The 26,684-nt window shown below is 40.8% G+C and overlaps 1 protein-coding gene across 1 annotated transcript in view; it reads right to left on the bottom strand.

Moving 5' to 3' along the window:
* ATRX (ATRX chromatin remodeler) overlaps positions 1–24,858 on the bottom strand; it is a 327,972-nt gene extending 303,114 nt beyond the window's left edge. Inside the window, exon 1 of the mRNA XM_029607651.1 lies at positions 24,529–24,858. Coding sequence (XP_029463511.1) covers positions 24,529–24,548 — 20 coding nt within the window. The 5' untranslated portion in view covers positions 24,549–24,858. The remainder of the gene's footprint in view (positions 1–24,528) is intronic.
* Positions 24,859–26,684: the final 1,826 nt, after the last annotated feature.

Raw genomic sequence — 26,684 nt, 5'->3', positions numbered from 1 at the left:
TTAAGGACCTCTCATACCCCTCAACAATTACTATTAAGCTTATATGGGGGATCCCTAACTCTCAATCATCTGTTGCAACTTAAAAACAAAACTGACCCTTCAATTTCAACACAGATGTTAGTAGATTCCTGCTGTAAAGCCTGGGCAGCCCTGTGTTCTATTTTTCAAACATCAAACTCTAACACTCCCTTGTTCCCTATTGCTGACAATCCACTATTTCTCCCTGGGATACAATGCATTCCCTTTCATAGATGGAGGTCTTGTGGGCTTACTTTCGTTTTCCAATTACTTTCTCTCAATACTAGCTTAGCGTATCAAGAATTGCAGGATCAATTCTCCCTCCCAATTTCTATGCTTACCTACAAATTAGACATTTTGTCAAAACTCTAGAGCTTCCCTCCCAAAGTCTCAGTGCTTTCCACTCTCTAAAAAATGTTCTTTAACAAGGGAACAATCGACCAGCCATAGCTTCCTTTATGAAGTACATAACTGGAATCAGATACAAAGGCTGCTTGCAACCTCTATATGATAAGTGGGACCCCAGAGCCCTTTTTGGGCTTCTTCTACTTTTTCGCATTGTTTAACTACTATCCCCCCCCCCGCCACTAGCAACATTGCCCTTAGAGAAACACAGCTTAAGTCTCTATGGCTTTTTTACCAATCACCGAACAAAGCTTTTGAAGCCAAGCTAACTTCTTTCCCTATTTGTCCTAAATGCCAGGCTGGCCTAGGAGAATTATCATGCTTTTTGGGCTTGCTCCGTACTTCACTCATTTTGGTTGCAGATTAGACGAACATGCCATGAGGTACTTTAAACCACACTCCCTGTGGACCCAACCCTCTGGCTTTTTGGTACTGTGTCCTCACAGGCTATCCCACTTTCGCCAGCTCACAGTCTTTTCATTAAAAAAAAAAAAAAAAAAAGGGACTCAGTGGAAAAAAAATTTACACTTCTGCATTGGATAGGCTCCAGCATCCCACAACATTTACAATGGCTTCAGCAGATGATCAAGCTCCTTACATTTGAATATTTCACTGCTAAGGAAAAATCAAATAAGAGCTACAATAAATGGTTGGGTGTTTGGGGAAGGTTCCTGGATCATATTTCTGTATCTACCGGACCCCCATCCTCAGCTTAGCAACATGCAGCCCCATCAAGAAATATGCCACCCCATCATATAGACGCTTATCTAGTTAGATCATGAGAGGTCTTGAGCGAGTAGATGTGAATCGGTTATTTATACTTTTGAATAATAGAAGGACTAGGGGGCATTCCATGAAGTTAGCAAGTAGCACATTTAAGACTAATCGGAGAAAATTCTTTTCACTCAACGCACAATTAAGCTCTGGAATTTGTTGCCAGAGGATATGGTTAGTGCTGTTAGTGTAGCTGGGCTCAAAAAAGGTTTAGAGAAGTCCATTAACTGCTATTAATCAAGTTGACTTAGAGAATGGCCTCTGCTATTACTGGCATCAGTGGCATGGGATCTTTTTGGTGTTTGGGTACTTGCCAGGTTCTTGTGCCCTGGATTGGCCTCTGTTGGAAACAGGATGCTGGGCTTGATGAACCTTTGGTCTGACCCAGCATGGCAATTTCTTATGTTCTTAGATTACAGACCAATAAAAAGAACCAACGTTATTCTGTCAGGCCCCTGTTTACATCCCAGAGCCTCACTTAATTAGGGGAGTGGGGGGTGGGAAAGGAGTTCTAAAGTCAACAAGTACAGTTATATAAGAGTTTGTAAGTCAGGATATATAAAAATAAAAAATCTGAGGTTTTTCCTTTTTTTTTCTTGTTAATTAGGGTTTCATGATGTGCTTGTCTGCTCATTACATACACAAGTGTGCTGGCGATGGCCTTCACTCATGTTTTTTTTAGATTAACAGATCTGTGTATGTACTAAATCCAACATTGTTTTACCATTGTTAATCTTGTATTCAAGAATCGCTGGCTGACTTTGATTGTAATTTTGTAAATTTGGAAAACCTTGATAAAAATTAAAAAAAAAAAAAATCAAAAATTTCTAAATAAAATATTTCCAAATATCGACACAAAGACCCAATAATGAAAAATAAGGATAACAAAATGCTTTGCTCTGCATACCTGGGAATGTTTGATATCCAGGTGTTTTGAATTAGCAGCAGGAGGGATGGTTTGCTTGCAACATTCTCCTCTGTCACACTCAAGCTCTCAATCACACACATATACACATGATCTCTCTCACAGTTACATAGGCTCTCAATCACACACACACAGACGCTTTTTCACTCTCACTTATATAGGCTCTTAATCACATTTACATACATGCTCTCTTTTCACACTTACATACAAGCTTTCAATCACACACTTACATACATGCTCTTTCTCCCACACACTTATACATGTGCTCTCTCTCTGTCTGTCACTTACACACAGGCTCTCACCTACACCGGCTCTCAATCACACAGACATGTTCTCATATACACAGGGCCTTAATCATAAATATACATGATTTCTCTCACACATTCAGGTTCTCAATCATATACTTACATTCATGTTCTCTCACACACAGGCTCTCACACACAGATTTTCAATCACAAACTTACACATTCAGGCTCTCACTCACTTACATACATGCTATGCTGTCACACACACACACACACACACACACACACAGGATCTCAAACATATGCTTCCTCACTCACTCACTCTCCCCCCACCTCCGAACTAGTAGCAGCAGCAGCATCCTCCATTTCCAGCCCTAATGGCCTCAGGGAAAGAGTCCCATCGGCCACAGGGGCTGATGTTGCTGCTCTTTTGCTCCGAGCTACACTCTTCTTCGAGCCGATGCTGCCTGCTCTAGCATTGTCTCTCCTTCCCGCACATGCGGCTGCTGCTTACCACTTCCTCTCTCAGGCCACAGGGGGCGGGAAGAAGAGACCATGTTGGTGCCGCTGACTCCAGCTCTTGCCACATTCCGCCTGCTCTATCAGCATTTTAAGCCCAGGTGGAGAAAACATTCCTATTTTGCTGGGGCAGGGGGAGCAGCTGGACCAGCAGGGGACCAGGAAGTGTGCGACACACTGGTTGAGAACGGCTGATCTAAATGACAGCTACACTACTGTATGCAAAGCTCCACATTAGGAGTCAGCAATCACAAAGGATCTAAGCGACACTGTGGGCAGGGTGTTGAAATCCTCTTCAGTGTGTAGTGGCAGCCAAGAAAGCAAATATAATGCTAGGAATTATTAGGAAGGGAATAAGAATAAAACAGAATATCATAATGCCTCTAATCTTTCCATGGTGTGACCACACCTTAAGTATTGTGTGCAGTTTTGGTCACTGTATCTCAAAAAAGAAAGAGCAGAATTAGAAGAGGGTGACCAAACTAATACAAGGGGTGGAACAATTCCCCTATGAAAAATGGTTAAAAAAGGTTAGAGCTCTTCAGCTGGAAGAAGAAACAGTTGAGAGGAAATATGACAGAGGACTATAAAATAATGAGCAGAATGGAACAGGTGAACACAAATCGGTATACTCTTTCCAAACAAAAAGTACAAAGATTAAGGGACCTGCAATGAAGTTACTATTTAAAACAAATAGGAGAAGGAGGTGCTTATCTGTAACAAGTGGTCTTCTAGGACAGCAGGATGTTAGTCCGCAAACATGGGTGATATTAGATGGAGCCTGGCATGGAAAACCTATGTCAAAGTTTCTAGAAACTGACTGGCACACTGAGCATGCCCAGCATGCCACTATCCACACAGAGTCCCGCTTCAGTCTTGTAACATAGAATTTACAAAAAAATAAAAATAAATAATAAACCCAACTCCGCAGGGTGGCAGGCGGGTTTCATGAGGACCAACATCCTACTGTCCTAGGAGAACACCTGGTACAGGTAAGCAACTCTGCTTTCTCCTAGGACAAGCAGGATGGCAGTCCTCACACATGGGTGAAACCCTAGCTACAGGCTGTCCCCGAATGCAAAATGACCAGATATATAATTGCGTGCCAATGGGCACAACAACAGTGGTGCTGTTGGTAACAAGAAAGAGACAGCCTGAAAACGAAAAAGGGCCCTAGGCAGGAAGAGTTGGGTTTTACAGCTGAAAGTTTCCATAGGACAGATTGGCCAAAGCTGCTATCATGTCAGCCATCTCTGTCCAGACAGTAGTGAGAGGCAAATGTGTGAACGCCACTTTGCAGCCTTGTAGATCTCATCCACAGGGACAACTCTCAAGTGGGCTACTGAAGTTGCCATGGTTCTGACAAAATGAGCCTTGACATGGCCCCCAAGGTGCAAGCCCACCTGAGCATTGCAGAAGGAGATGCAATCCACCACCCAGTTGGACAAGGTCTATTTAGCAACCGCAACTCCTAATCTGTCAAAGGAGATGAAGAGTTGCCTAGACTGCCTATGGCCTGCTGTTCGCTCCAAATAGAAGGCTAAGGCTCTCTCGCAAACCAGACTGTGCAGAGCCCGTTCGTCCTGGTGCAAATGAACTTTGGAAAAAAGGTGGGTAAGACGATTGACTGGATAAGATGGAAATCCATCCCCACCTTAGGCAGGAACTTAGGGCGCATACATAAAACCACCTTATGGAAACACTTCATGTAGTTTGGGTACGTCACTAAGGCCTGAACCTTACTGACTCTGCACACTGACGTGACCGCAATCAAAACATGACCTTCCAGGACAGGTATTTGAGGTCACAGGAACGCAAAGGTTCAAAAGGAGGTTTCATGAACTGGGCCAAGACCACATTGAGGTCCTAGGACACAGCAGGAGGTGGTAGGGGAGGCTTTAGCTGAAGTAGGCCCCACATATAGCACAATGTATTCTTGTTAAGGAGAGCCTGACTCAGGCCGCGTTTCGCCCCCACATTGGGGCTGCCAGCTGAGAGATCGAGTTGAGGTGGGACTTTGGGTAGTTGATAATAAACCCCAGGGACTAACAGCCAAATGGTCAAACACAGAGACCTCCAGGGTAGGACTCTTGATAAGCCAATCGACCAATTAGGGGCGTACCTCCCAAATTGCAGAGGTACGCCCCCACGACAGCCAGACACTTGGTGCCGAGGCCAGGCCGAATGGTAACACCCTGAACAGAAAATGTTGCTCGCCCACCACAAAGCGCAGATACTTCCTCTGGCCTTGGAAGATCTCGATGTGGGTGTAGGCATCTTTCAGATCAAGGGAGCAGAGCCAATCTCCTCTTTCTAAGAGGGGAATCAGGGTGTCCAGGGATACTATCTTTAACTTTTCTTTGTTTAGAAATGTATTCAAGGCTCTCAAGTCTAGAATGGGACAGAGTCCCCCTGTTTTCTTTGGAATCAGGAAATATCGGGAGTAGAACCCCTGCCAGCTCAGAGAAACGGCCTCAATGGCCTTGGCCATGACAAGGGTGGAAAGCTCCGCCAACAATATTTCCTGACGTAAGATCTGATCTGAAGAGGTGCATTGGGAGGAGTCCAGAGGGGCATTCAGAAAATGTAGCCGGTACCCTCAACGCACAATGGACAGAACCCACTGGTTGATGTGACACTAGGCCAACGGTCCAGAAAGAACCGTAGGTGGCCACTGACCAGAGGGCCCTACATTTCGGGCACAGGTAGTTAGCTTATGCTCCTCCCAGCCAGGCAAAACCCTGTAGCAAGGCTTATCTGGGGGGGGCCAGTTAAGGTCATGGGGTCCACTGTTGTCTAGCGAGGTCCCTAGAGCCCACCCTTTGGCCTTGGACACAAGCCATTATTGGAACCATATGATTACAAAACAGTTCTTAGGTCTACCGCAATCTACTATTAGACCCCCTTCAGGTATTACAAAATGCTGCCGCCAGAATTTTGACTGGCAAAAAAAAAAGTGATATCATATCACTCCAACTTTAATTTCATTACACTGGCTGCCAATAAATTAATCGGATACAATATAAAACAGCATGCATATTACATAATCTATGGTGAAAAAAACCAAATGGTTAAATACAGCAATACGACTGCATATCCCACAAAAAAAATCCGAGATCAGCCAATAAAGGTCTTCTGACAATTCCAACAATAAAGTCCGCCCGACTTAGTCAAGTAAGGGAGCGAGTAATATCAATAGCAGGACCTAAACTTTGGAATATACTTCCAACGCAATTATGGCTACAAGAAGATAAAAAAAATTTAAGGTAGAGCTTAAAACATGGCTCTTCAACTGTGCATACACTGAAAACGAGTAACAGGCACAATAATTTTTGTTCTCTTTTATTATGTTTTTAATATATATCTGATATTAATATTGAAGTGTGATGTTTTATGTGATCTTAATAATTTTATGAATAATGCTTTATACATTTTAATTTCTATTTTTAACAGCTAAATAATAACATTTTGTATTTCGTATTGATCGTTTTAATTATTTTAGCTGTTACTATTATTTATTTATTTTATTTTTCTTTCTTTTTAATATACCGATGCTCAAGACCAGGTCTTATCATACCGGTTTACAATAAACTAAGGGGGGGGGGGGAAAATCAGTTAACACAGAGAGCGAAAGTTACATTACAACAGGGAATGTGGAACAAGGGATGTTAGAAAAAAGGGATAGATTAACAATTTCTAACTGGAGAGTGGTGCATGTAAGCAGAGAACAATTTGCTTACATGGTAAAATTATATACAGTTTAAACAGAGGAGTCAATTGGGCACGTTATATAAAAGCGTAGTTAGCAGAAAACAATTCCTTTGTGGGGTGGAAAGAGGATGCGACCGTGGGCTGTTGGTCCGTGTGCGTTACCATAAGGCTTCTTCAGGGATATGCTTGAGCGAACAGCCATGTTTTTAATTTTTTTCTGAATGTGATATGACAATGTTCCTGGCGGAGATATTGTATGATTTCTATATGATTGTATGATTGTATGATTTCTATATGATTGTATGATTCTATTTTATCCAACTGTAAACAGTTGTGAAGGCCCTGCCGATGTAAAGGTATATAAAAAACAATAAAACCATAAACCATAAGAAGCAGGAGGATAATATTTCCTCTGGCAGTAGAAGGGCTTCCTCAAGCCTTAGTGCAAGGACTTCCTGGCCGAGGACTGTGGGTCAGATGTGCTGGCAGATGCTGGAGGGTCTCATAGTGGTCCTTCAACTGAGCCACAGCATTCCTCACCTTGTCACAAAAAAGGTTGGTCACCATTACAAGGTAGGTTAGCAAGCTTCTCCTGCACCTCCTGGCAGAGATCTGAGGCTCTAAGCCAGGCCATCCGGCAGGTGCAAATTCCTTCGGCTGCCACCTTGCCGCAGACTCAAAAACATCATAGGCATAATACAGCTCATGCTTCCCGCATTCCAGACCCTGCTGCTGATGAAACAGGCGCTCTGACAACTTATGGGCCCGTTTCCAGAGGTTCCAGGAATACTGCGTCATAAAACTGGTAGGAGGCGATACGGGCAATCAACATGATACCCTGAAACACCTTCCTACCCAACGCCCTATGTTCCTGCCCCAGAGTGGCGGAAGCGTGGGTGCGAGAATACTTGGCCCTTTTAAGGTCGGACTTTACCACCACTGACTGGTAGGGGGAGTCAACGCTTCTCAAATACTGTAGCCTGCTGGTCCAAGCAGATCACATCAGCCTTCCTATTCACTGGAGGCACAGAGACAGGATGTTCCCATGTTCTAAGGAACAACTCCATGAAAGTCTCGTGAATGGGAACTGCCACCATCTCCTTTGGAGCATCCACAAACTGGAGAACCTCCAGGATTGTGTGTCCTCTGTGAAAAAGCTGGAATGGGATGGCTTCTGCAATGGTCCCTCCACTGGGGGAGACGGGTCCGAGGGAAGGCCACCAGAGTCATCTGACTAGGACTCGCAAGTATCATTCCCCCGGGGGTCATAGGGGGCATCCTCATCGCTGAGATCGCCCAGGGACACCCATGTGTGAGGCTTTCCCATGCCTAACAGCATGGGCACCAAGGGCATCAATGGCCTGAATTGCACTGATGGCAACGAAGGCCCCAGTGCCGGCCCTTCCGGCATCAAAGGCTTTCCTCCTCCAAGGATCCCACAATTTGGATAGCATCGGGAGTAGCAGACCCCGGTGACCGCTGTGGCCTCGATGGCACCTTGGCCACCCACATCAGCTGCATCAGGAGAACACAGAGCAGAAAGTTGAGGCGCTCTAACAGAGGCGCCAGCATTGACAGGGGCCAGCGGCTCAATGCCCTGGAGGGCTTTAATGAACATCAACTGCACTCAAGCTCCTCCTCGAAAGCCACCAAGGACAGGGCAGCTTGAGGAGACAATGGTGTAGCGAGATCCCCCTCGAGGCACCAAGGGGCGTTGGGATCCCACACCAGAATCAGTGGGGAACACCTTTGACTCTCAGGTATGATGGAGGGTGGTATCTCCTCACCATGGGGTCTCTTCAGGGGCATAACAACACCATGAGAGGATGGAGACCTGAGAAAATGTTTTTGGGACTGCCCACAGTGCTCAGTCTGGACTTTCCCCGGCACCAAGGAGGATGGAGATGATTCTGAAGTCCTTGAGGTGGAGGAGACCAACGATGCCCAATCTCTGGCACCTTTCTCCACCAGTGGTCCCGGGGAGGGGAAGTGGACACCGAGGGACCATTGTCCATCGGTTCTCTCACTCTTTTGGTGCAGATGTCCCCAACACTAGTGTCAAGGGTTCAGACTTCCCTAATCTGAACAACTTTTCCATCTTGTCTAGGCGAACCTACGACCCTTCAGGGTCATTTGATCACAAAAAACAACCACCCCAGATTTCTTGCAATGCCCCCAAGCCGATGATACAAACCTTGTGCGGATCTGTGAGGGCCATGGTCTGGGAGCATCGCCAGAAACCTGACAATCACAAAAATAAGGCCAGCGAGCAGTTGATAACAGGTGGCCACCGGAGGACAGTATTACTGGGAATGAACTGCAAAGGCAGCAAAACATTTACCATGCTGATGCTAACTAAAGCTGGGAAGAAAGAGAGGGACCCAGCGTAGGAAAAAGCTTTTTTTTCCCTTTGAAAAGAGTATGAACTCCACAAGTACAAGATGATAACTCCGCAGAAAAGAAGACTGAAGAGAAGTGGATAGTGGCATGCTGGGCATGCTCAGTGTGCCAGTCAAATTCACATAAGTTTTCCGTGCCAGGCTCCATCTGGACATGTCACCCATTGTGTGAGGACTAGCATCCTGCTTGTCCTAGGAGAAAATATTTTTGCATTCAACACATAATTAAGCTCTGGAATTCAATGTCAGGAGGACAATGTGAAAGTGGAAGAAGATTTTAATGGGTGATGATTCTGATCAACTGAACCAAATCAAGGTGGACCTGGAAGATGTGGCAGGCCTGATTGACAAACTGAAGAGTAGTAAAATCACCTGGACCAGATGGTATACACCCCAGGGGTTCTGAAAGAACTAAAAATTGAAATTTCAGAACTATTAGTAAAAATTTGTAACCTATTGTTAAAATCATCCGATGTACCTGAAGATTGGAAGATGGCCAATGTAACCCCGATATTTAAAAAAGGATCCAGGGGTGAACCGGGAAACTACAGACTAGTTAGCCTGACTTCAGTGCCAGGAAAAATAGTAGAAAGTATGCTACAGATCAAAATCACAGAACATATAGAAAGACATGGTTTAATGGCTCAAAGTCAGCATGGCTTTACCCAAGATAAGTCATTACACTCTCTGAAGACTTCCCTTAGAAAACTTGAACGTAAATAGCGACGTAATAAAACTTCAAAAAAAAAAAAATGCTTACTACTGCCTTTTACGTCGTTATAATAAGGATATAAGTCTTGCAAAGAAATCCTATTACGCTAATAAAATCTCTAAGGCCAATGGTAACCCAATATATTGTTCACTATTGTAAAATCTTTAACCACTGTTCATTATTTATTTTATTTAACAGTTTTTTATACCGACCTTCATAGTAAATTTACCATATCAGATCGGTTTACAATTTAACAAAGGGAAAAAACTAGAGTAACAGATTCACGTAAACGAAAGATAACAATAAGTAGGAATGAGTCAAAGTTACAATCAACAAGGGGGAGAGAACTTGGAAGCTTGTAACAAGCTGGAAAGAAGATAGGCCGGTAAAAAATTTTACCATAGAGTGTACAAGTTAAAAACTTAAGGACGGTGCTTTAACCTGAATGTCTCAGAGTCCATTTATTTTTTCTTTGAGAAACGGAGTGCCAGACCGGGTAGGAATGAAGGCCAACTAGTGATTGTCTGGTGGTTCAGGGAAGGCTTGTTGAAAGAGCCAGGTTTTAAGACTTTTTCTGAAAGATAAAAGGCATGGCTCCAGTCTGAGGTTTGATGGGATACTGTTCCAGATCGATGGGCCTGCTATCGAAAAGGCTCTGTCTTTGGTTATAGCGAGGCGTGTGGCTTTAGTAGGGGGAACATTAAGAGTGCCTTTGTAAATGTCTCTAGTTGGTCTGATAGAAGAGTAGAGTTTGAAAGGTATTTCCAGGTCAAGTTGAAGTAGATGATGGATGGTTTTATGGATTAAGGTAATCGATTTGTATAGAATTCTGTAATTTACTGGTAACCAGTGTAGTTTCCTGAGAATTGGTGATATGTGATCGTAGCGGCTGGTACTGGTTAACAATCTTGCTGCCGCATTTTGAATCATCTGCAGAGGTTTAGTAGAGGATTTGGGAAGTCCTAGTAGAAGTGCGCTGCAGTAGTCTATTTTGGCGAACAGTAGCGCTTGGAGGACTGTCCTGAAGTCGTGGAAGAATAAGAGAGGTTTAAGTCGTTTTAGAACCTGTAATCTGTAAAAGCAGTCTTTCGTTGTAGTATTGACCATTTTCCTTAGGTTTAGTCGGTTATCTAGAATCACCCCAAGATCTCTAACCTGCTTACATGTGATGTGAGAATTGAGTGGTGTAGGTTGGTGGATATTGTTGTCATTTGAGGAGATGAGGAGAAGCTCTGTCTTAGAAGCGTTAAGGACCAAGTTTAAACTGTTGAGTAGATTGGTGATGGAAAGTAGGCAGTTATTCCAATGGGTGAGCGCTTTTGAGATTGATTCTGTTATGGGGATTAGAATCTGTACGTCGTCTGCGTACAGATAATGAATTAGGTTGAGATCTGTTAACATTTGGCAGAGGGGGAGGAGGTATATGTTGAAGAGGGTTGGGGATAAAGAAGATCCTTGTGGTACGCCAAGATTAGATTTTGTTAGGGGTGACTCTTTATTATTGATTTTGACTTTGTAAGTCCTATTGCTGAGGAAGGACTTGAACCAATTGTACGCAGACAGCTTCATTACTCATGATTCTTCATCCTGTAATAAAATCACAACCTACTTCAAATAAAGTCATTAATATATCTAAAGAATTTGCACAGTTACTCTTCCCTACTTATAATAACTCAGGAGCCAGTTATAAATGGTCAGAATTCACTCCCATCTCAGAAAATACCATTCAAACTATAATAAGGAAACAGAATCCTTCTAATTCACCTGATAATCCATGTTCTGGTGCTTTCTTTAAAGCCCTCAGTCTTCACGCTAGTAACTTTCTTAGTCTATTAGTTAATCAATCTTTAGAAACAGGGCAGTTTCCACACAATCTGAAAAAAGCTTCTATTTTACCTATCATCAAAAATAAATCAAAAGATGCAGCCGACCTCAGTAATCTCAGACCTATTGCTTCTCTAACCTCTTTAGCAAAACTCATTGAGTCAGTGGTTCTGCACAAACTTTCAGACTACCTATCAGAACATGACATTCTTCATGCTAATCAATATGGGTTCTGAAAAGGACATTCCACCAAGACTTATTAGCTTCTTTTGATACACTATTCCGTGCTTTCGACTCTTATACAGATCATATTAGAGTTTTTTTGGACATTTCCGCGGCTTTTGACATGGTTGACCATCCGATTCTCATTTCCAGGCTTGAATCCATAGGTATTTCAGACACAGTCTTACAGTGGTTTTCTTCATTCTTTACAGGACGTACTCAACAAGTTAACATTAATAATCACTCTTCTGATCCATATACAATTTCCTCAGGGTGTTCCTCAAGGCTCATCGCTGTCCCCCATTCTTTTCAATATCTGTTATCACTTTCTCGTATTCTCTTTTCTTTAAACCTACAGTTTAAAATCTATGCCGATGATTTACAGTTCATGTCCCATATAATACATCCTGGCCAGCTACTCTTTCCATTGTCTCCTTAGTATTTAAAATATATGAACACATGGCTCTCACACAATTGTTTAAAATTAAATCCATCTAAAACAGAAATTGTGCATCTCATTTCCATTTCAGAGTCCTCTATTGGTCCCCCTTCTCATTTTCTATTAAATGGTACATCTATTCCAATCTCTACTTATGCTACAAATTTAGGAGTACTTATTAATATAGATCTATGAAGCAACATATTTCATCAGTAACTAAAAAATCTTTCAACAAACTACAACTTCTAAAACGCCTTCGACTGCTACTTTTTCACGGTGATTTTTGTACAGTTCTTCCAGTTCTTATTTTCTCTGGTCTCGATTATTGTAATGCTCTCTACTTAGGTCTTACCGATAACACCATCCATCTATTACAATTAGTTCAGAATGCTGTAGCTCGTATCTTATCAGGTACCTCCATCAGAAATCACATTACTCCAGTTCTACAGGCTTTTCATTGGCTACCAATAAAATTCAGAGTACAATATAAAATCCTTACCATCATTCATTCCCTCATCCACCTGGCTTTGCTCTTTACTTCGTATCTACAAACCCACCAGACATCTGAGATCCTTGACAAAAAACTTTTTGGATATCCCTTCACCTCAACTAGCAAGATTAGACATTTCAAGGAAAAGGGCCTTTTCAGTAGCAGGTCACTCCCTCTGGAATGCATTACCCGACTCACTGCGATTACTATCTAACCCTATACACTTCAAGAAATCTTTAAAAACATACTTGTTTCAGATTGGTTGATGAAATTTTGAAAGCAAACAGTAATACTTCATATCAATATTTTCATTTCCATTCCAAAAATTCCCCTCCCATTAGTCTTTTATATATATCTGAAAAAATCATTCCCTCTCCTATACATATTCAGCGGCTACAAATTGGCACTTGATTTTTTATTTTGATGCTTTTTGATTTAACTAGATTCTTTTATTTCATTTTATTACTACGGTATGAGATTTGTGTAATTTTTTAGTTGTTTTTTACTTATGTTTTCTACATTTATGTAAACCATTTTGACTAAACTTTATTTGTAAAAGCAGTATAGAAACACTTAAAATAAATAAATAAGTCTTGCCTCGCAAATCTGCTTTACTTTTTTGAAAGGGTTAATAAACCATGTAGATAAAGGTGAACCAGTAAATGTAGTGTATTTGGATTTTCAGAAGGCATTTGACAAAGTTCCTCATGAGAGGCTTCAAAGAAAGTAAAAAGTCATAGGATAAGTGGCGATGTCCTTTCCTGGATTACAAACTGGTTAAAAAAAGACAGGAAACAGAGAGTAGGATTAAATGAACAATCTTCTCAGTGGAGAGGGTGAGCAGTGGAGTGCCTCAGGGATTTGTACTGGGACCCATGCTTTTCAATATATTTATAAATGATCTGGAAAGGAATACAATGAATGAGGTAATCAAATTTGCAGCTGATACAAAATTATTCAGAGTAGTTAAATCACAAGCAGATTGTGATAAATTGCAGGACCACCTTGTGAGACTGGAAAATTGGGCATCCAAAATGGCAGATGAAATTTAATGTGGATAAGTGCAAGGTGATGCATTTGGGAAAAATAACCTATGCTGCAGTTACACCATGTTAGGTTCCATATTAGGAGGAAAGAGATCTAGACGACATAGTGGATAATACATTAAAATTGTCGGCTCAGTGTGCTGCAGCAGTCAAAAAAAGCAAACAGAATGTTAGGAAGGGAATAGTGTATAAAACGGAAAATATCATAATGCCTCTGTATCGCTCCATGGCTGCTGGAATGATATTCCGAACAAGCTAAGAAATTTGAAAGAATTTTTGAAAAAGCCCTGAAGACATACCTCTTCACACTAGCATTCACCTAAACATTTCTAAAACCAGAACTTGCTGTCTTTTCTTTATTGTTGGTCTAATGTTTGACTGTACTGTTATGTCTATAATTTTTTTAAATTATGTATGTTTTATACTATTAGTCACCTTGAGCTACTGTACAGTGCGGGAGAAACTTTTTAAAATAAAGCTCAAAGGGTTATTTCTCTACTTTTCTTCTGCCAACGTTAAAACCCGAGGCCAAAGGACTCTAGTCTCTGCACAAAATAATGCTTTACTATCAATTTTTGCACATACTTTTAAAGTTACTTGAATCATATGTAATGCAATCAGTACTGGCAAAAGACTACCATTTCTATACTTGGGTATCCAAGCTTCAAAGCAATCTTATAACCGCACTTACTTCACATATCTATATAATGAAAAGCTTACATATGTACAAACTTAACTTTCATGGCTTTGGCTCATTATTTGAAGGAATGAATAGGAGTTAAAGATCTCCAAGAGCTATATGAAGAAATTAATTTAATAAAAGTTGCATTAAGACATTATCAAGTGTATAGTTTTTCAGTGATGAGAAAGCTATCAAACGTTACATCAAGTTATCAACTGGCTCACTTTTATCCTTAAAAAAAAAAAAATTGTAGCAGACTGGTGAGACAAGACTTCCATTGGTTAAATCCATGTTGGTTTTGACCCATTAAACTCTGTCTATATGTTAAGTAATTTTGTTCTTTATAATAGTTTCAACTATTTTGCCTGGCATAGACGTCAGGTTCACAGAACTGTAGTTTCCTAGATCACCCCAGAACCCTTTTTAAAAATTGTTATGCTAGCCATCCTCCAATTTTAAGGTGTCATAGCTGATTTTAATGATAGTAGATACTAAGTGATTGGGTAGGCAGAATGCATAAGGGTGATATTAAAGAGGCAGAAGACAGATATCGTGTATTTGGATATTCAGAAGGTGTCTGACAAAGTCCCTCAAGAAAGGCTTTTAAGAAAACTAAAAAGTCATGGGATAGGAAGTAATGTACTTTCATGGATTGTAAAATGGTTAAAAGACAAGAAACAGTAGGATTACATTTTCAGTTTTCTCAGTGGAAAAGGGTAAACAATGCAATTCCTCAGGTATCTGTACTTAGACTGGTGCTTTTTAATATATTTATAAATAATCTAGAAAGGAATACAAATGAGATGATCAAATTTGCAGATGACAAAATAATTTGTAGTAGTTAAAAATCATATGCAGTTGGTGATAAATTGCAGGAGGAGCTTGCGAAACTGGAAGACTGGGAATCCAAATGGCAGACAAAATTTAATGAGAACAAGCAAAGGTAATGCATACAGGGGAAATATAACCCATGCTGTAGCTACACAATGTTAGGTTCCATATTAGGTGCTACTACCCAAGAAAGAGATCTAGGCGTCACATTAAAATTGTTGACTCAGTGTGCTGAGACGGTCAAAAAAGCAAATAATGTTAGGAACTATTGGGAAGGGAATGGTGAATAAAAACAGATAATGTCATAATGCCTCTGTATCTCTCAATGGTGAGACTGCACCTTGAGTATTGTGTGCAATTCTGGTTGTCACATTTCAAAAAGATATAGTTGCACTGGAGAAGGTACAGAGGACAACAAAAAAACAGAGACAGCTGAGGGGGATACGCTAGACATCTGTAAAATAATGAGGATTAAAATGGGTAAATGTAAATCTGTTATTTACTCTCTCAGTTAACAGAAGCACTAGAGCAGAGCTTTCCAAACTTTTCATGTTGGTGACACTAATTCCATCTACTAGCAAACCAGAGGTTAAAGGTTAAACGAACGAAATGAAAACAAATTGTTGAAATACATAAATAAAAAAAGTTTCACGACTCAATGAAAATCTCTCATTTATATTAAAAATATATAATATTCCAAGATTAATGTTATAATTTGAGTAACAACAACAAAACTAATTGAACATGACCAATAGCCATTTACTTCTTTAATGAAATGTATGAGCTTGATGGGATGAACCCAGCTTTTGAATATTTGGTGGAATATTAAAGACACTCGCATTTCATCATCAAGCATTTTTAAGCTTCCACGTTTCAATGTCTTCAAATTTTTTGATCGTTGAAAAAGATACTTCAACAAGTTTATGTAGTGGAAAACTGCAGAAGAATTTTTAATGCTTTTTTTTTTTTTTAAACTTATGTTTGGATGCTTTTCTGAAACATGAATCCAAAAGCTGTCTAAGTCACCATCTTCATACATCATTAATAGACTTTGATTATTTTTTATTTCAACTAGTTCTTCTTCAATAAGTAAAAAGTCAATTGCTGCAGTTGAAAGAAATGGATTTCTGATCCAATCATAATCTTGGATTTCAACATTTGGGAAGTAGTGATGAACTTTCTCTCCGATCAAGGCTAAATGGTCAATTAGCGAACTGATCTCACATTTTAGCTCAGTCAGCAGTTTTGGAAAACATTTCAAAATTTCCTTCTGTCACTTTCCTTTTCCAAATTGCTATCTTGTCTCTCATAGCACAAATTTTATCTACTTCTGTTAAAATATTTTCTCCTTTTCTTTGCATACTGCTGTTTATTTTATTCAAGTGTTCAAATATGTCAGCAAGATATGCCAGTTTTGTGCACCATAAGTTTGTTTTGAATTAGATAGCAGAATTTATTTAGCTGATTTTCCTCAAAACGTTTAAGCATCATTTCCTTCAATTCGTATAGACGACAAATCACTCGACCTTTTGAGAGTCAACGAACTTGTGTGTGTGTGTAGTATAAGGTTTTTAAATTTTGCTCCCATTTCTTCACAAATATGAGCAAATCTTGATTTAAGAGGTCTATTTTTAATGTACTTGACCATTTGAACCACTTGATCCATAACCTCTTAATTCGTTAACAATGCTTTGTGCGACTAGTCTTCGCGATGTAAAAAGCAATGAGTAATTATAATATTTTCATTCTCTCTCTTTGTTAAAGCTGTAAAACCTTTGTTTGAACCAACCATTGAAGGAGCGCCATTTGTGCATATTCCTATACATTTTAACCATTGCAAATTATTTTCCTCCATGAAGCGATCTAATGTTTTAAATATATCTTCGCCTCTAGTTCTCATTGGAAGTTCTAGACAACACAAGAATTGCTCAATAATTCTCAGCATGAATGAAACATAGAAACCAGTAATTGTGCTAACCCACTGACATCTGTTGATTCATTTAACTGCAATGTAAAAAGCATATTATCTTCTTGAAAAATGTCCTTCATTTGAAGCTTTATGTCAGCAGACATGTCTTGAATATGTCTTCCAATCGTGTTATCTGCCAAAGAGATTTTAACAACTTCTCTCTCAAAATTCGGGCCCAAACATTGTTCGAACAATAGCACAGCAAGATTCCTTTATAGTGGTTTCGGCAATAGTGTGTAGTTCCTTATTTTTCGCAATTATTTGAGCAACCAAATAACTTGCTTTTTGAGCTCTCTCTGTCGTCTTCATTCTCTTGGTAAAAATGCAGACTGCTTCTTTATAGATTTTGAAAGTTCAATAAAGTATTCTACTGGCTTTTCTGACAAATGACTGTGGGGGGGGGGGGGGGTTTAGATAAAATGGTGCTTTGTTTGGTACCATACTTTCATTTGCAAGTATCATAACACAAACTAAACACTGGGGACAAAGATTGTTTTCACATTACCAGAAAATGAAATTATAAAATCTGCATTGTATAAACGAGGCGTGGAAATTTTTCCTTTACAAAATAAGAAGCCACACACTATTGCCGAATGGCAGATGAAATTTAATGTGGACAAGTACAAGTTGTTGCATATAAGGAAAATTAACCCTTGCTGTAGTCACACGATGTTAGGTTCCATATTAGGAGCTACCACCAGGGAAAAAGATCTAGGCATCATAGTGGATAATACTTTGAAATCGTCGGCTCAGTGTGCTGCGGCAGTCAAAAAAGCAAACAGAATGTTAGGAATTATTAGGAAAGGAATGGTTAATAAAACGGAAAATATCATAATGCCTCTATAATCGCTCCAAGGTGAGACCGTACCTTGAATACTGTGTACAATTCTGGTCGCCGCATCTCAAAAAAGATATAATTGAGATGGAGAAGGTACAAAGAAGAGCGACCAAAATGATAAAAGGGATGGAACAGCTCCCCTATGAGGAAAGGCTGAAGAGGTTAGGGCTGTTCAGCTTGGACAAGAGACGGCTGAGGGGGGATATGATAGAGGTCTTTAAGATCCTGAGCAGTCTAGAACGGGTAGATGTGAATCGGTTATTTACGCTTTCGAATAATAGAAGGACTAGGGGGCATTCCATGAAGTTAGCAAGTAGCACATTTAAGACTAATCGGAGAAAATTCTTTTTCACTCAACGCACAATAAAGCTCTGGAATTTGTTGCCAGAGGATGTTGTTAGTGCAGTTAATGTAGCTGGGTTCAAAAAAGGTTTGGATAAGTTCTTGGAGAAGAAGTCCATTAACGGCTATTAATCAAGTTTACTTAGGGAATAGCCACTGCTATTAAATTGCATCAGTAGTATGGGATCTTCCTTAGTGTTTGGGTAATTGCCAGGTTCTTGTGGCCTGGTTTGGCCTCTGTTGGAAACAGGATGCAGGGCTTGATGGACCCTTGGTCTGACCCAGCAAAGCAATTTCTTATGTTCTTATGAATGTAGTCCTCATGGCAAAGATAAGGAATTCGCACTTATGCACATACTCTTGAAACTTCAAGAGTATGTTTTTTAGACCAAGAGTGCGTACACAAACAGCAGGTACTTAGTTTTCAAAGTGAATGTTTCTCCTTTGAAATTAGCAAATTCTGCAGGCAAACAAATTCTATGCATAGTTTGAAGTTGCCCTCAGAGAGTCTGGCTTCTTGGTGTTTCCATTTGTTTTTTTCTACGTTTGTTTTAATTTACGGATCCTTGGTTTGTATCTGTGTTCTGCACGTGTGATATTCTGCTAACTAGCACGCGACTTGTTTTGTTTTTCCAAAAATATTGGTGTTTTGCTTACAGTGTTTTTCATAGGTATGGTTGTTGCTCAAGTCCTGGGCATTAGTAATCTAACAGTAGGGTTGATATATCGTTTCTGATGGTCTTTTCTGCAAGTTTTCATGTTACTTTATAAAGTGTTTGGCAATAGTGGGACTGAGTTGCTGTTACATAAGTGACAATTTGATTATACTTTTGAATGGAAAGTTAAAGAGGAAACATCCTTATTCTGCTCTGTATAAACTCCAGAACAGGTCAAAGCATTTCGATGCTGACAGCAAGATGCCGAAGAGTTTGTCTACCATTCAAATCCATATCAAAAACTATGTGCAACACAACAGTCTCAGATTTACATAAGAAATTGCCATACTGGGTCAGACCAAGAGTCCATCAAGCCCAGCATCCTATTTCCAAAATGGCCAGTCCAGGCCACAAGAACCTGACAAGTACCCAAACACCAAAAAGATCCCATGCTACTGATACCAGTAATAGAAAAGGCCATAAGTCAACTTGATTAACAGCAATTTATTTGTATTTATTTTTTATACCCCGACATACGATCTGAGATTTCACATAGGTTTACATTCAGGTACTGTAGGTATTTCCCTATCCCCAGAGGGCTTACTAAGTTTGTACCGGAGGCAATGGAGGGTAAAGTGACTTGTCCAAGGTCACAAGGAGCGACAGCCGGACTCGAACCCTGGTCTCCTGGTTCATAGCCCACTGTTCTAACCACTAATGGACTTCTCCTCCAAGAACTTGTCCAAACCTTTTTTGAACCCATCTACACTAACTGCACTAATCACATCCTCTGGCAACAAATTTCATAGCTTAATTGTACATTGAGTGAAAAAGAATTTTCTCTGATTAGTCTCAGTCTTAAATGTGCTACTTCCTAACTTCATGGAATGCCCCCTAGTCGTCCTATTATCCGAAAATGTAAACAACTGAATCACATCTACTCGTTCAAGACCTCTATCATATCCCCAATCAGCCAACTCTTCTCCAAGCTGAACAGCCCTAACCTCTTCAGCCTTTCCTCATAGGAGAGCTGTTCCATCCCCTTTATCATTTTGGTCATCCTTCTCTATCGCAACTATATATTTTTTTGAGATGCGGCGACCAGAATTGTACACAGTATTCAAGGTGTGGTCTCACCATGGAGTGATACAGAGGCATTGACATTTTCCGTTTTATTAACCATTCCCTTCTTAATAATTCCTAACATTCTGTTTGCTTTTTTGACTGCTGCAGCACACCGAGCCGATGAATTTGTAGTATTAACCACTATGATGCCTAGATCTTTTTCCTGGGTGGTAGTTCCTAATATGGAACCTAACATCATGTAACTACAGCAAGGGTTATTTTTCCCTATATGCAACACCTTGCACTTGTCCACATTAAATTTCATCTGCCATTTGGATGCCCAACCTTTCAGCCTCGCAAGGTCCTCCTGTAATTTATCACAATCCGCTTGTGATTTAACTACTCTGAATAATTTTGTATCATCCGCAAATTTGATAACCTCACTCGTCATATTCCTTTCCAGATCATTTATAAATATCTTTGAAAAGCACTGGTCCAAGTACAGATCCCTGAGGCACTCCACTGTTTACCCTTTTCCACTGAGAAAATTGACCATTTAATCCTACTCTGTTTCCTGTCTTTTAACCAGCCTGCAAATCCACAAAAGGAAATCACCTCCTATCCCATGAATTTTTAGTTTTCTTAGAAGCCTCTCATGAGGGATTTTGTCAAATGCCTTCTGAAAATCCAAATACACTACATCTACCGGTTCACCTTTATCCACATGTTTATTAACCCCTTCAAAAAAATGAAGCAGATTTGTTAGCCAAGACTTCCCTTGGGTAAATCCATGTTGACTGTGTCCCATTAAATCATGTCTTTCTATATGCTCTGTGATTTTCATCTTTAGAATAGTTTCCACTATTTTTCCCAGCACTGAAGTCAGGCTCACTAGTCCATAGTTTTACAGATCGCCCCCGGAGCCATTTTTAAATATTGGGGTTATATTTCTCACTGATGAAGTAACAGTCATGTCTAATATGGAAAATGTTGATCCTTGATCTGTATATTTTGGAACTTGCTTGATTTGATTGAGCTTTGAAATATTGTTCTGTTGGGAGTCAGAATAGTTTCCTTGTTTATCACTGAATAAGAACATTTCTTTGAAGTGAAGTGATTTGTTAGAGCAGCGATTTACTCTACACGCCATTGCTGAACTAAAAAAAAAAAAAAAAAAAAACCAACCCTAAATATTTTAACATTTTTAAGAGAATTTGTATATTTTTACAAGATGTTAATGAAATTAGTTTTTTTATTTTCTTTGTCACAAGATTTTTAATATTCACATATGCATGTTTTGAAGTATAACTGTGAAACAAGCAAGGACCCTACTTAAATTACTGGCACTATTTTACAAATGGTTAAACTAACATTGATCTGTTGGAAACCATAACCCTTATCCATTTGTACAATACAGCAGAGTGAAGAATGAGGCAGATTTTACTTATTCTTGATTTTTATACCTGTACAACTGTGTACTTTGTAATTTTGTCTATTTCTCTCTGGTACATCATTATGTACCCTGATAATGGCACTCTGTAAAGGGGATAACATTTGCTTTTATGTTTTAGAAATATCAAAGTAATTTGTGGATGTTAAGTACTCACAATTCACTGTAAACAACTGACATGAACCGCTGTAGAAAACAAGTGATGATATCAACCCTATTATTAATGAATAAAGAGAAATATAGGTACAGAAAACAAGTGTTACCTTGAGAACCTTGAGTTTCATACCTTGCAAGGCAGATCTTACAGAAAAACAACTGGATGCATAACGACAAGCAGTACTCTGCTGCCTCTCAAAGGCCTTCCATAGTAATAACATGGCAGCAAAGAGTAGAGAATAAACCGTGCAACCATGTAATAACCAATCAACCACTCCATTTTAGAAGCCACAAACTATCCTGCATGATTCCAGTATGCCAAGAATGTAACTATCCTCTTAAATGTGTTTTCTGGGTGCCACAGCAAAAATCTTCTCTACGAAATACCAGTTAATGGGCAATACGTTTTATGTACAAATGTCAGTTCTGCAAAATTCATGAGACATGTAAATGGCCAAATGCGTAGAAAAAACAAACTTCCTGTATTTTCTCATACTACAAGAGATATTTAGCTCTGATCCATGCAAATATTCAAAAACAAATCATCCACAGATGTACACCTTTAATACAGAAATAAAACATAAAATAAGATTTATTGGACTAACAATACATGATGATGACCTCTGTGATATATGCAACTAGTTTTATTTATTTTCTTTTGATTTGTAGACCACCTTTTGACGCTTCAAATCAGATTATATTCAGGTGCTGTAAGTATTTCTCCATCCCCAAAGGGCTTAAAATCTAAAGGCCTGATTTATTAAGGCTTTTCTCTTATGGGGTCTCTATGGGAAAAATGCTTAGTAAATGAGGCAATGGAGGGTGAAGTGGTTTGTCCAATGTCATAAGGAGAGGTGGTGGAATTGAAACCCTGACTTCTCAGTTTTGCAGTCTACTGCTCTAACCATAAGAGAGCTATATGCTCTTAACTGATTTAGTGAAATGAGCAGAAGTTAGTCCAATAAGCTAGCAAACACAACTTTAGATACCTAGAAATAAGGGTAAAAAAAAAAAAGTCAATTAAAGTTGCAGCTTCAATTTTACTGTACAATTTCAGATGCTTCAGAACAGATGCTTAAATTTGCAGATTGTACTACTCTTACTAGATGCAAATACTAAGGCATGCCAACATGCAAGTGACAAAAACGTAAAGTTGCCAGATAAAATCGGGAAGATCAAATCTTGTGTACAGCTATTACTAAAAGCACTAACCTGATACTGGAATCTGCATTTTATTGACAATATTTTGCTGTCACAGGCCTTATTTACTAAGTTTTCTCCTAGATACAGAATGGGAGAAAAGCTTGGTAAATCAGTGAGTTACTTTAGCCAAGGAAAGGCTCAAAAACTTTTTTTTTTTTTTTTTTTTAACTTTTATGGAGGTTCATTTTATTTTTGTTTTAATTATGTGGTGTAGAAATGACACAAATTAACCAACTTTGGACAAGAACTCATTCCTTACTTAGTATAGTAAGGAATGAGTAAGGAATTATTTATAGACATAAGTTCAGTGAGATAACAATTTGCTTTGTACCACTATTTTATTTTTCCCTTCCATTGTTCCACTGTTCCCTCACCTCCCGCGGTTAACAAGTTTATTGTAAAACACTGTTGCATATGTTTGTTAACAAGTTTATCGTAAATGTTTATTGTAAAACACTGTTGCATATGTTTGTTAACAAGTTTATTGTAAATGTTTATTGTAAAGCACTGTTGCATATGTTTGTTAACAAGTTTATCGTTTATTGTAAATGTTTGCAAATATTGTAAAACACTGTTGCATGTGTTTGTTCTAGTTAGCACAGCTGCAATGTTTCTGTTAACTGTGAACCGATGTGAGGTTACTAAACAAATGTCGGTATATAAAAACTGCAAATAAATAAATACAATAGTATAGGCGCCAATGTAGGACTGTCAAAATAAGCTGCAACCCACTGACCGAGAACTCTTCAAAATCCAGCTCTCCCCCACTCCCTACCCCCCATGTACTCTGCAAGGCGTGAGAGCATCAATGCCAACCACTATCATAGGTCGCAAACACTCTGAAATCAAATACAATAAAGAAAGGAGGGGGGGGGGGGAGAAAGAAACCCCCAAATATTTCCCAGTTACAAGTAGTGAGCGCGAGAGAAATGGGGTGTGGTACAAAAAAATACAACCCCCATATAAGGCTCACTTCATTAAAGGGAAAAACCATTCTCTTAAGTAAAGATGCTGGAGCCCATAAACATGAAAAGGCAGGAATCCAACCCCTCCCGTTCAGGGCCCCGAGGATGGCCACTTTCCTCCCCCTTCGGCACTACCTGCCAGCCCTTCCTTCCTTCCTTCCGGTATTTCGCCGCTAAATCCCGTCCGATCCCAATCAGAAGAGGCTGCACCAGGCCCCCGGGGGGGGTTGGAGGAAAACGGAAAGATTTCAATCGGATGCAGGGCAACCTCCAGGAGGTCTCACGGGGCCTCTCTCCCTGCCCAGGCAAGAGAGGCCTCTCGGGGGGGGGGGGGAGAAGGAAACTGAGACCATCCGCAAACCCGCCCTGGGGTTACAGAGAGAGGCACGAGAGCCGCCGGCTGGTGCCGGGCGGACAGGAAGGGAGGGAGGGCCTGGGGGAGCTCCCCCCTGGCATTTAAAAAAAACAAAACAACAGATTTCAAATACGAATAGGAGAGAAAGGGTGCGGTAGGAAAGTAAAACAAGCACCGGCGAGTTCCCGCAGCAATGGCGGCACGGGGGGGTGGGGGGGGGGGAGAGAAGAGGAAACAAAACACCGGGTGGCGAGCGAGTACGTGCACTTCTACCGCCGGCCCCCTACCTCATGGGCTCCGCTGTCATCGCTCTCGGCTCCAAAGCGCCCCTACACTCCGGCTCGGCCGCTCATCCCTGGCACCGTCCTCCGGGAAACTTGCTAGAGCGGAGCCCGAAAAGGGGAAACAAAATTACAAAGAAAAAAGAAATGAAAGAGGGGAGAAAGGGGGAGGGCTGGCGTTAGACTCTCCCGCCCCTACCGCATATTTGGAAAACCACAGCCCAGCGCTTCAGCGAGAAAAGAAACAAAGCATCACCGCCATTTTGTCGGGCAGAGAGCGAGCAGACGCATCGAATTGGCGCGTCCTTCCACCTTCCCCAGCCCGCCTCTCATTGGTCGCCGGCCTGCCGCGGCCATTTTTCTGATTGGCCGCTCGATCTGTCTTCGCGAACGCAGTTGCTGGACGTGGTGACGTATTTTCTTTTCTACCCTGGGAAGAGAGGAAGGGAGTCTCGGAGCGGGGGATGCGGTGGGGGAAAGCGGGTGCAGAGAGGAATTTCTCGTTCCTGCCTCCAGTCCCGGAGCGGTTTCTTCCTTTATTACGTCACCGAACGCGGTTGCACGTCATAGTTTTGACCAGGTCTGCTGTAAGGGCGCCGAGCCGTACTTGAACGTCAAAGTAGTTTGATGGCAAACGAGCATGGCTAACCGGCGTGCAGCCCTAGAGTCCATACCGCTTCTTGGTACTCCCATTACTGTGGGTTTTCTGTGCTATACTAGGATCTTTAAGTAAGCCCCTGGTTTCCTGTTGCAGATCTTTCAAGATTCTGCGGCAAGAATTGGCAACATTTGCAACAATTAAGTGGTACAGTTTTTGCATATAGTTGCAATTTGTCATTTTCTCACATTTCTGGGTCCAGTTGCTTTGGTTCTTAGAGGAAGACAGATCTTAGTGACCGGAGGTGAAGGAATATGAGAAGGAGATTGCAGATGAAAGAAATTAAGGAATGGTAGATAGAGAAGGGATGGAGGAGGACAGGGGAAAATACAGGGGATTCAGCAAGGATAGGGAAAGGGAATGAGAAGAGGGATCAGGGCTGGGGGAGGAGGAAGGATCAGGGATTGGGAGGAGGTGGAAAAGAAGATTGGGATGGAGCAGGAGGATATAGAGAAGATGGGATGAGAGAAGGCGGAAGATTGGGATGGAGAAGGAAATAAGCCACAGCCCCACCAATCATACCACATCCTTTCTGTCCCTTATCCCCACTTCTAAAGCTCCTTTGATCCCCTCATTCACACTGCTTCACTCCCAGGGTCTGTGGGACCCATTTGGCGAAATTAAGAGTCGCCTAGGGCATCAACTATTACGGGGCAGCGAAGAGCAGCCAAGTGGGGCCATAAGCAGAGCCTATCCCACTCATGGCCGAAAGAAGTAGTAACTCAACAGGCCACGAGCAGTGCCCATCCTGCTCGTCGCCAAGAAAAGCATACATTCAATGGGCTATGAGCAGCATCTCAGTGAATGGGGGGGGGGGGGGGGGGGGGGGCACAATGCAGAAGGTTCACTAGGGCACCTAACACCCTTGCACCACCATGAGTGGGAAAGGCTCAGCTCACGGCCCCACATGGCTGCTCTTCGCTGCCCCGTAATAGTTGATTTCAATGTTTTATCCACTATGATGCCCAGATCTCTTTCTTGGGTTGTAGCTCCTAATATGGAACCCAACATTGTGCAACTATAGCATGGGTTATTTTTCCCTATGTGCATCACCTTGCACTTATCCACATTAAATTTCATCTGCCATTTCGATGCCCAATTTTCCAGTCTGACAAGGTCTTCCTGCAATTTATCACAATCTGCTTGTGATTTAACTACTCTGAACAATTTTGTATCGCCTGCAAATTTGATTACCTCACTCGTATTTCTTTCCAGATTATTTATAAATATAACAAAAAGTAAAGGTCCAATACAGATCCCTGAGGCACTCCACTGCCCACTCCCTTCCACTGAGAAAATTGTCCATTTAATCCTACTCTCTTTTTCCTGTCTTTTAGCCAGTTTGCAATCCACGAAAGGACATCGCCACCTATCCCATGACTTTTTACTTTTCCTAGAAGCCTCTCATGAAGAACTTTGTCAAACGTCTTCTGAAAATCCAAATATACCACATATACCGGTTCATCTTTATCCACATGCTTATTAACTCCTTCAAAAAAAGTGA

Source organism: Rhinatrema bivittatum, chromosome 6 (genome assembly GCF_901001135.1).
Source record: "Rhinatrema bivittatum chromosome 6, aRhiBiv1.1, whole genome shotgun sequence".
Classification (NCBI taxonomy): Eukaryota; Metazoa; Chordata; class Amphibia; order Gymnophiona; family Rhinatrematidae; genus Rhinatrema; species Rhinatrema bivittatum.
This window is presented reverse-complemented; position numbering and strand designations above follow the sequence as displayed.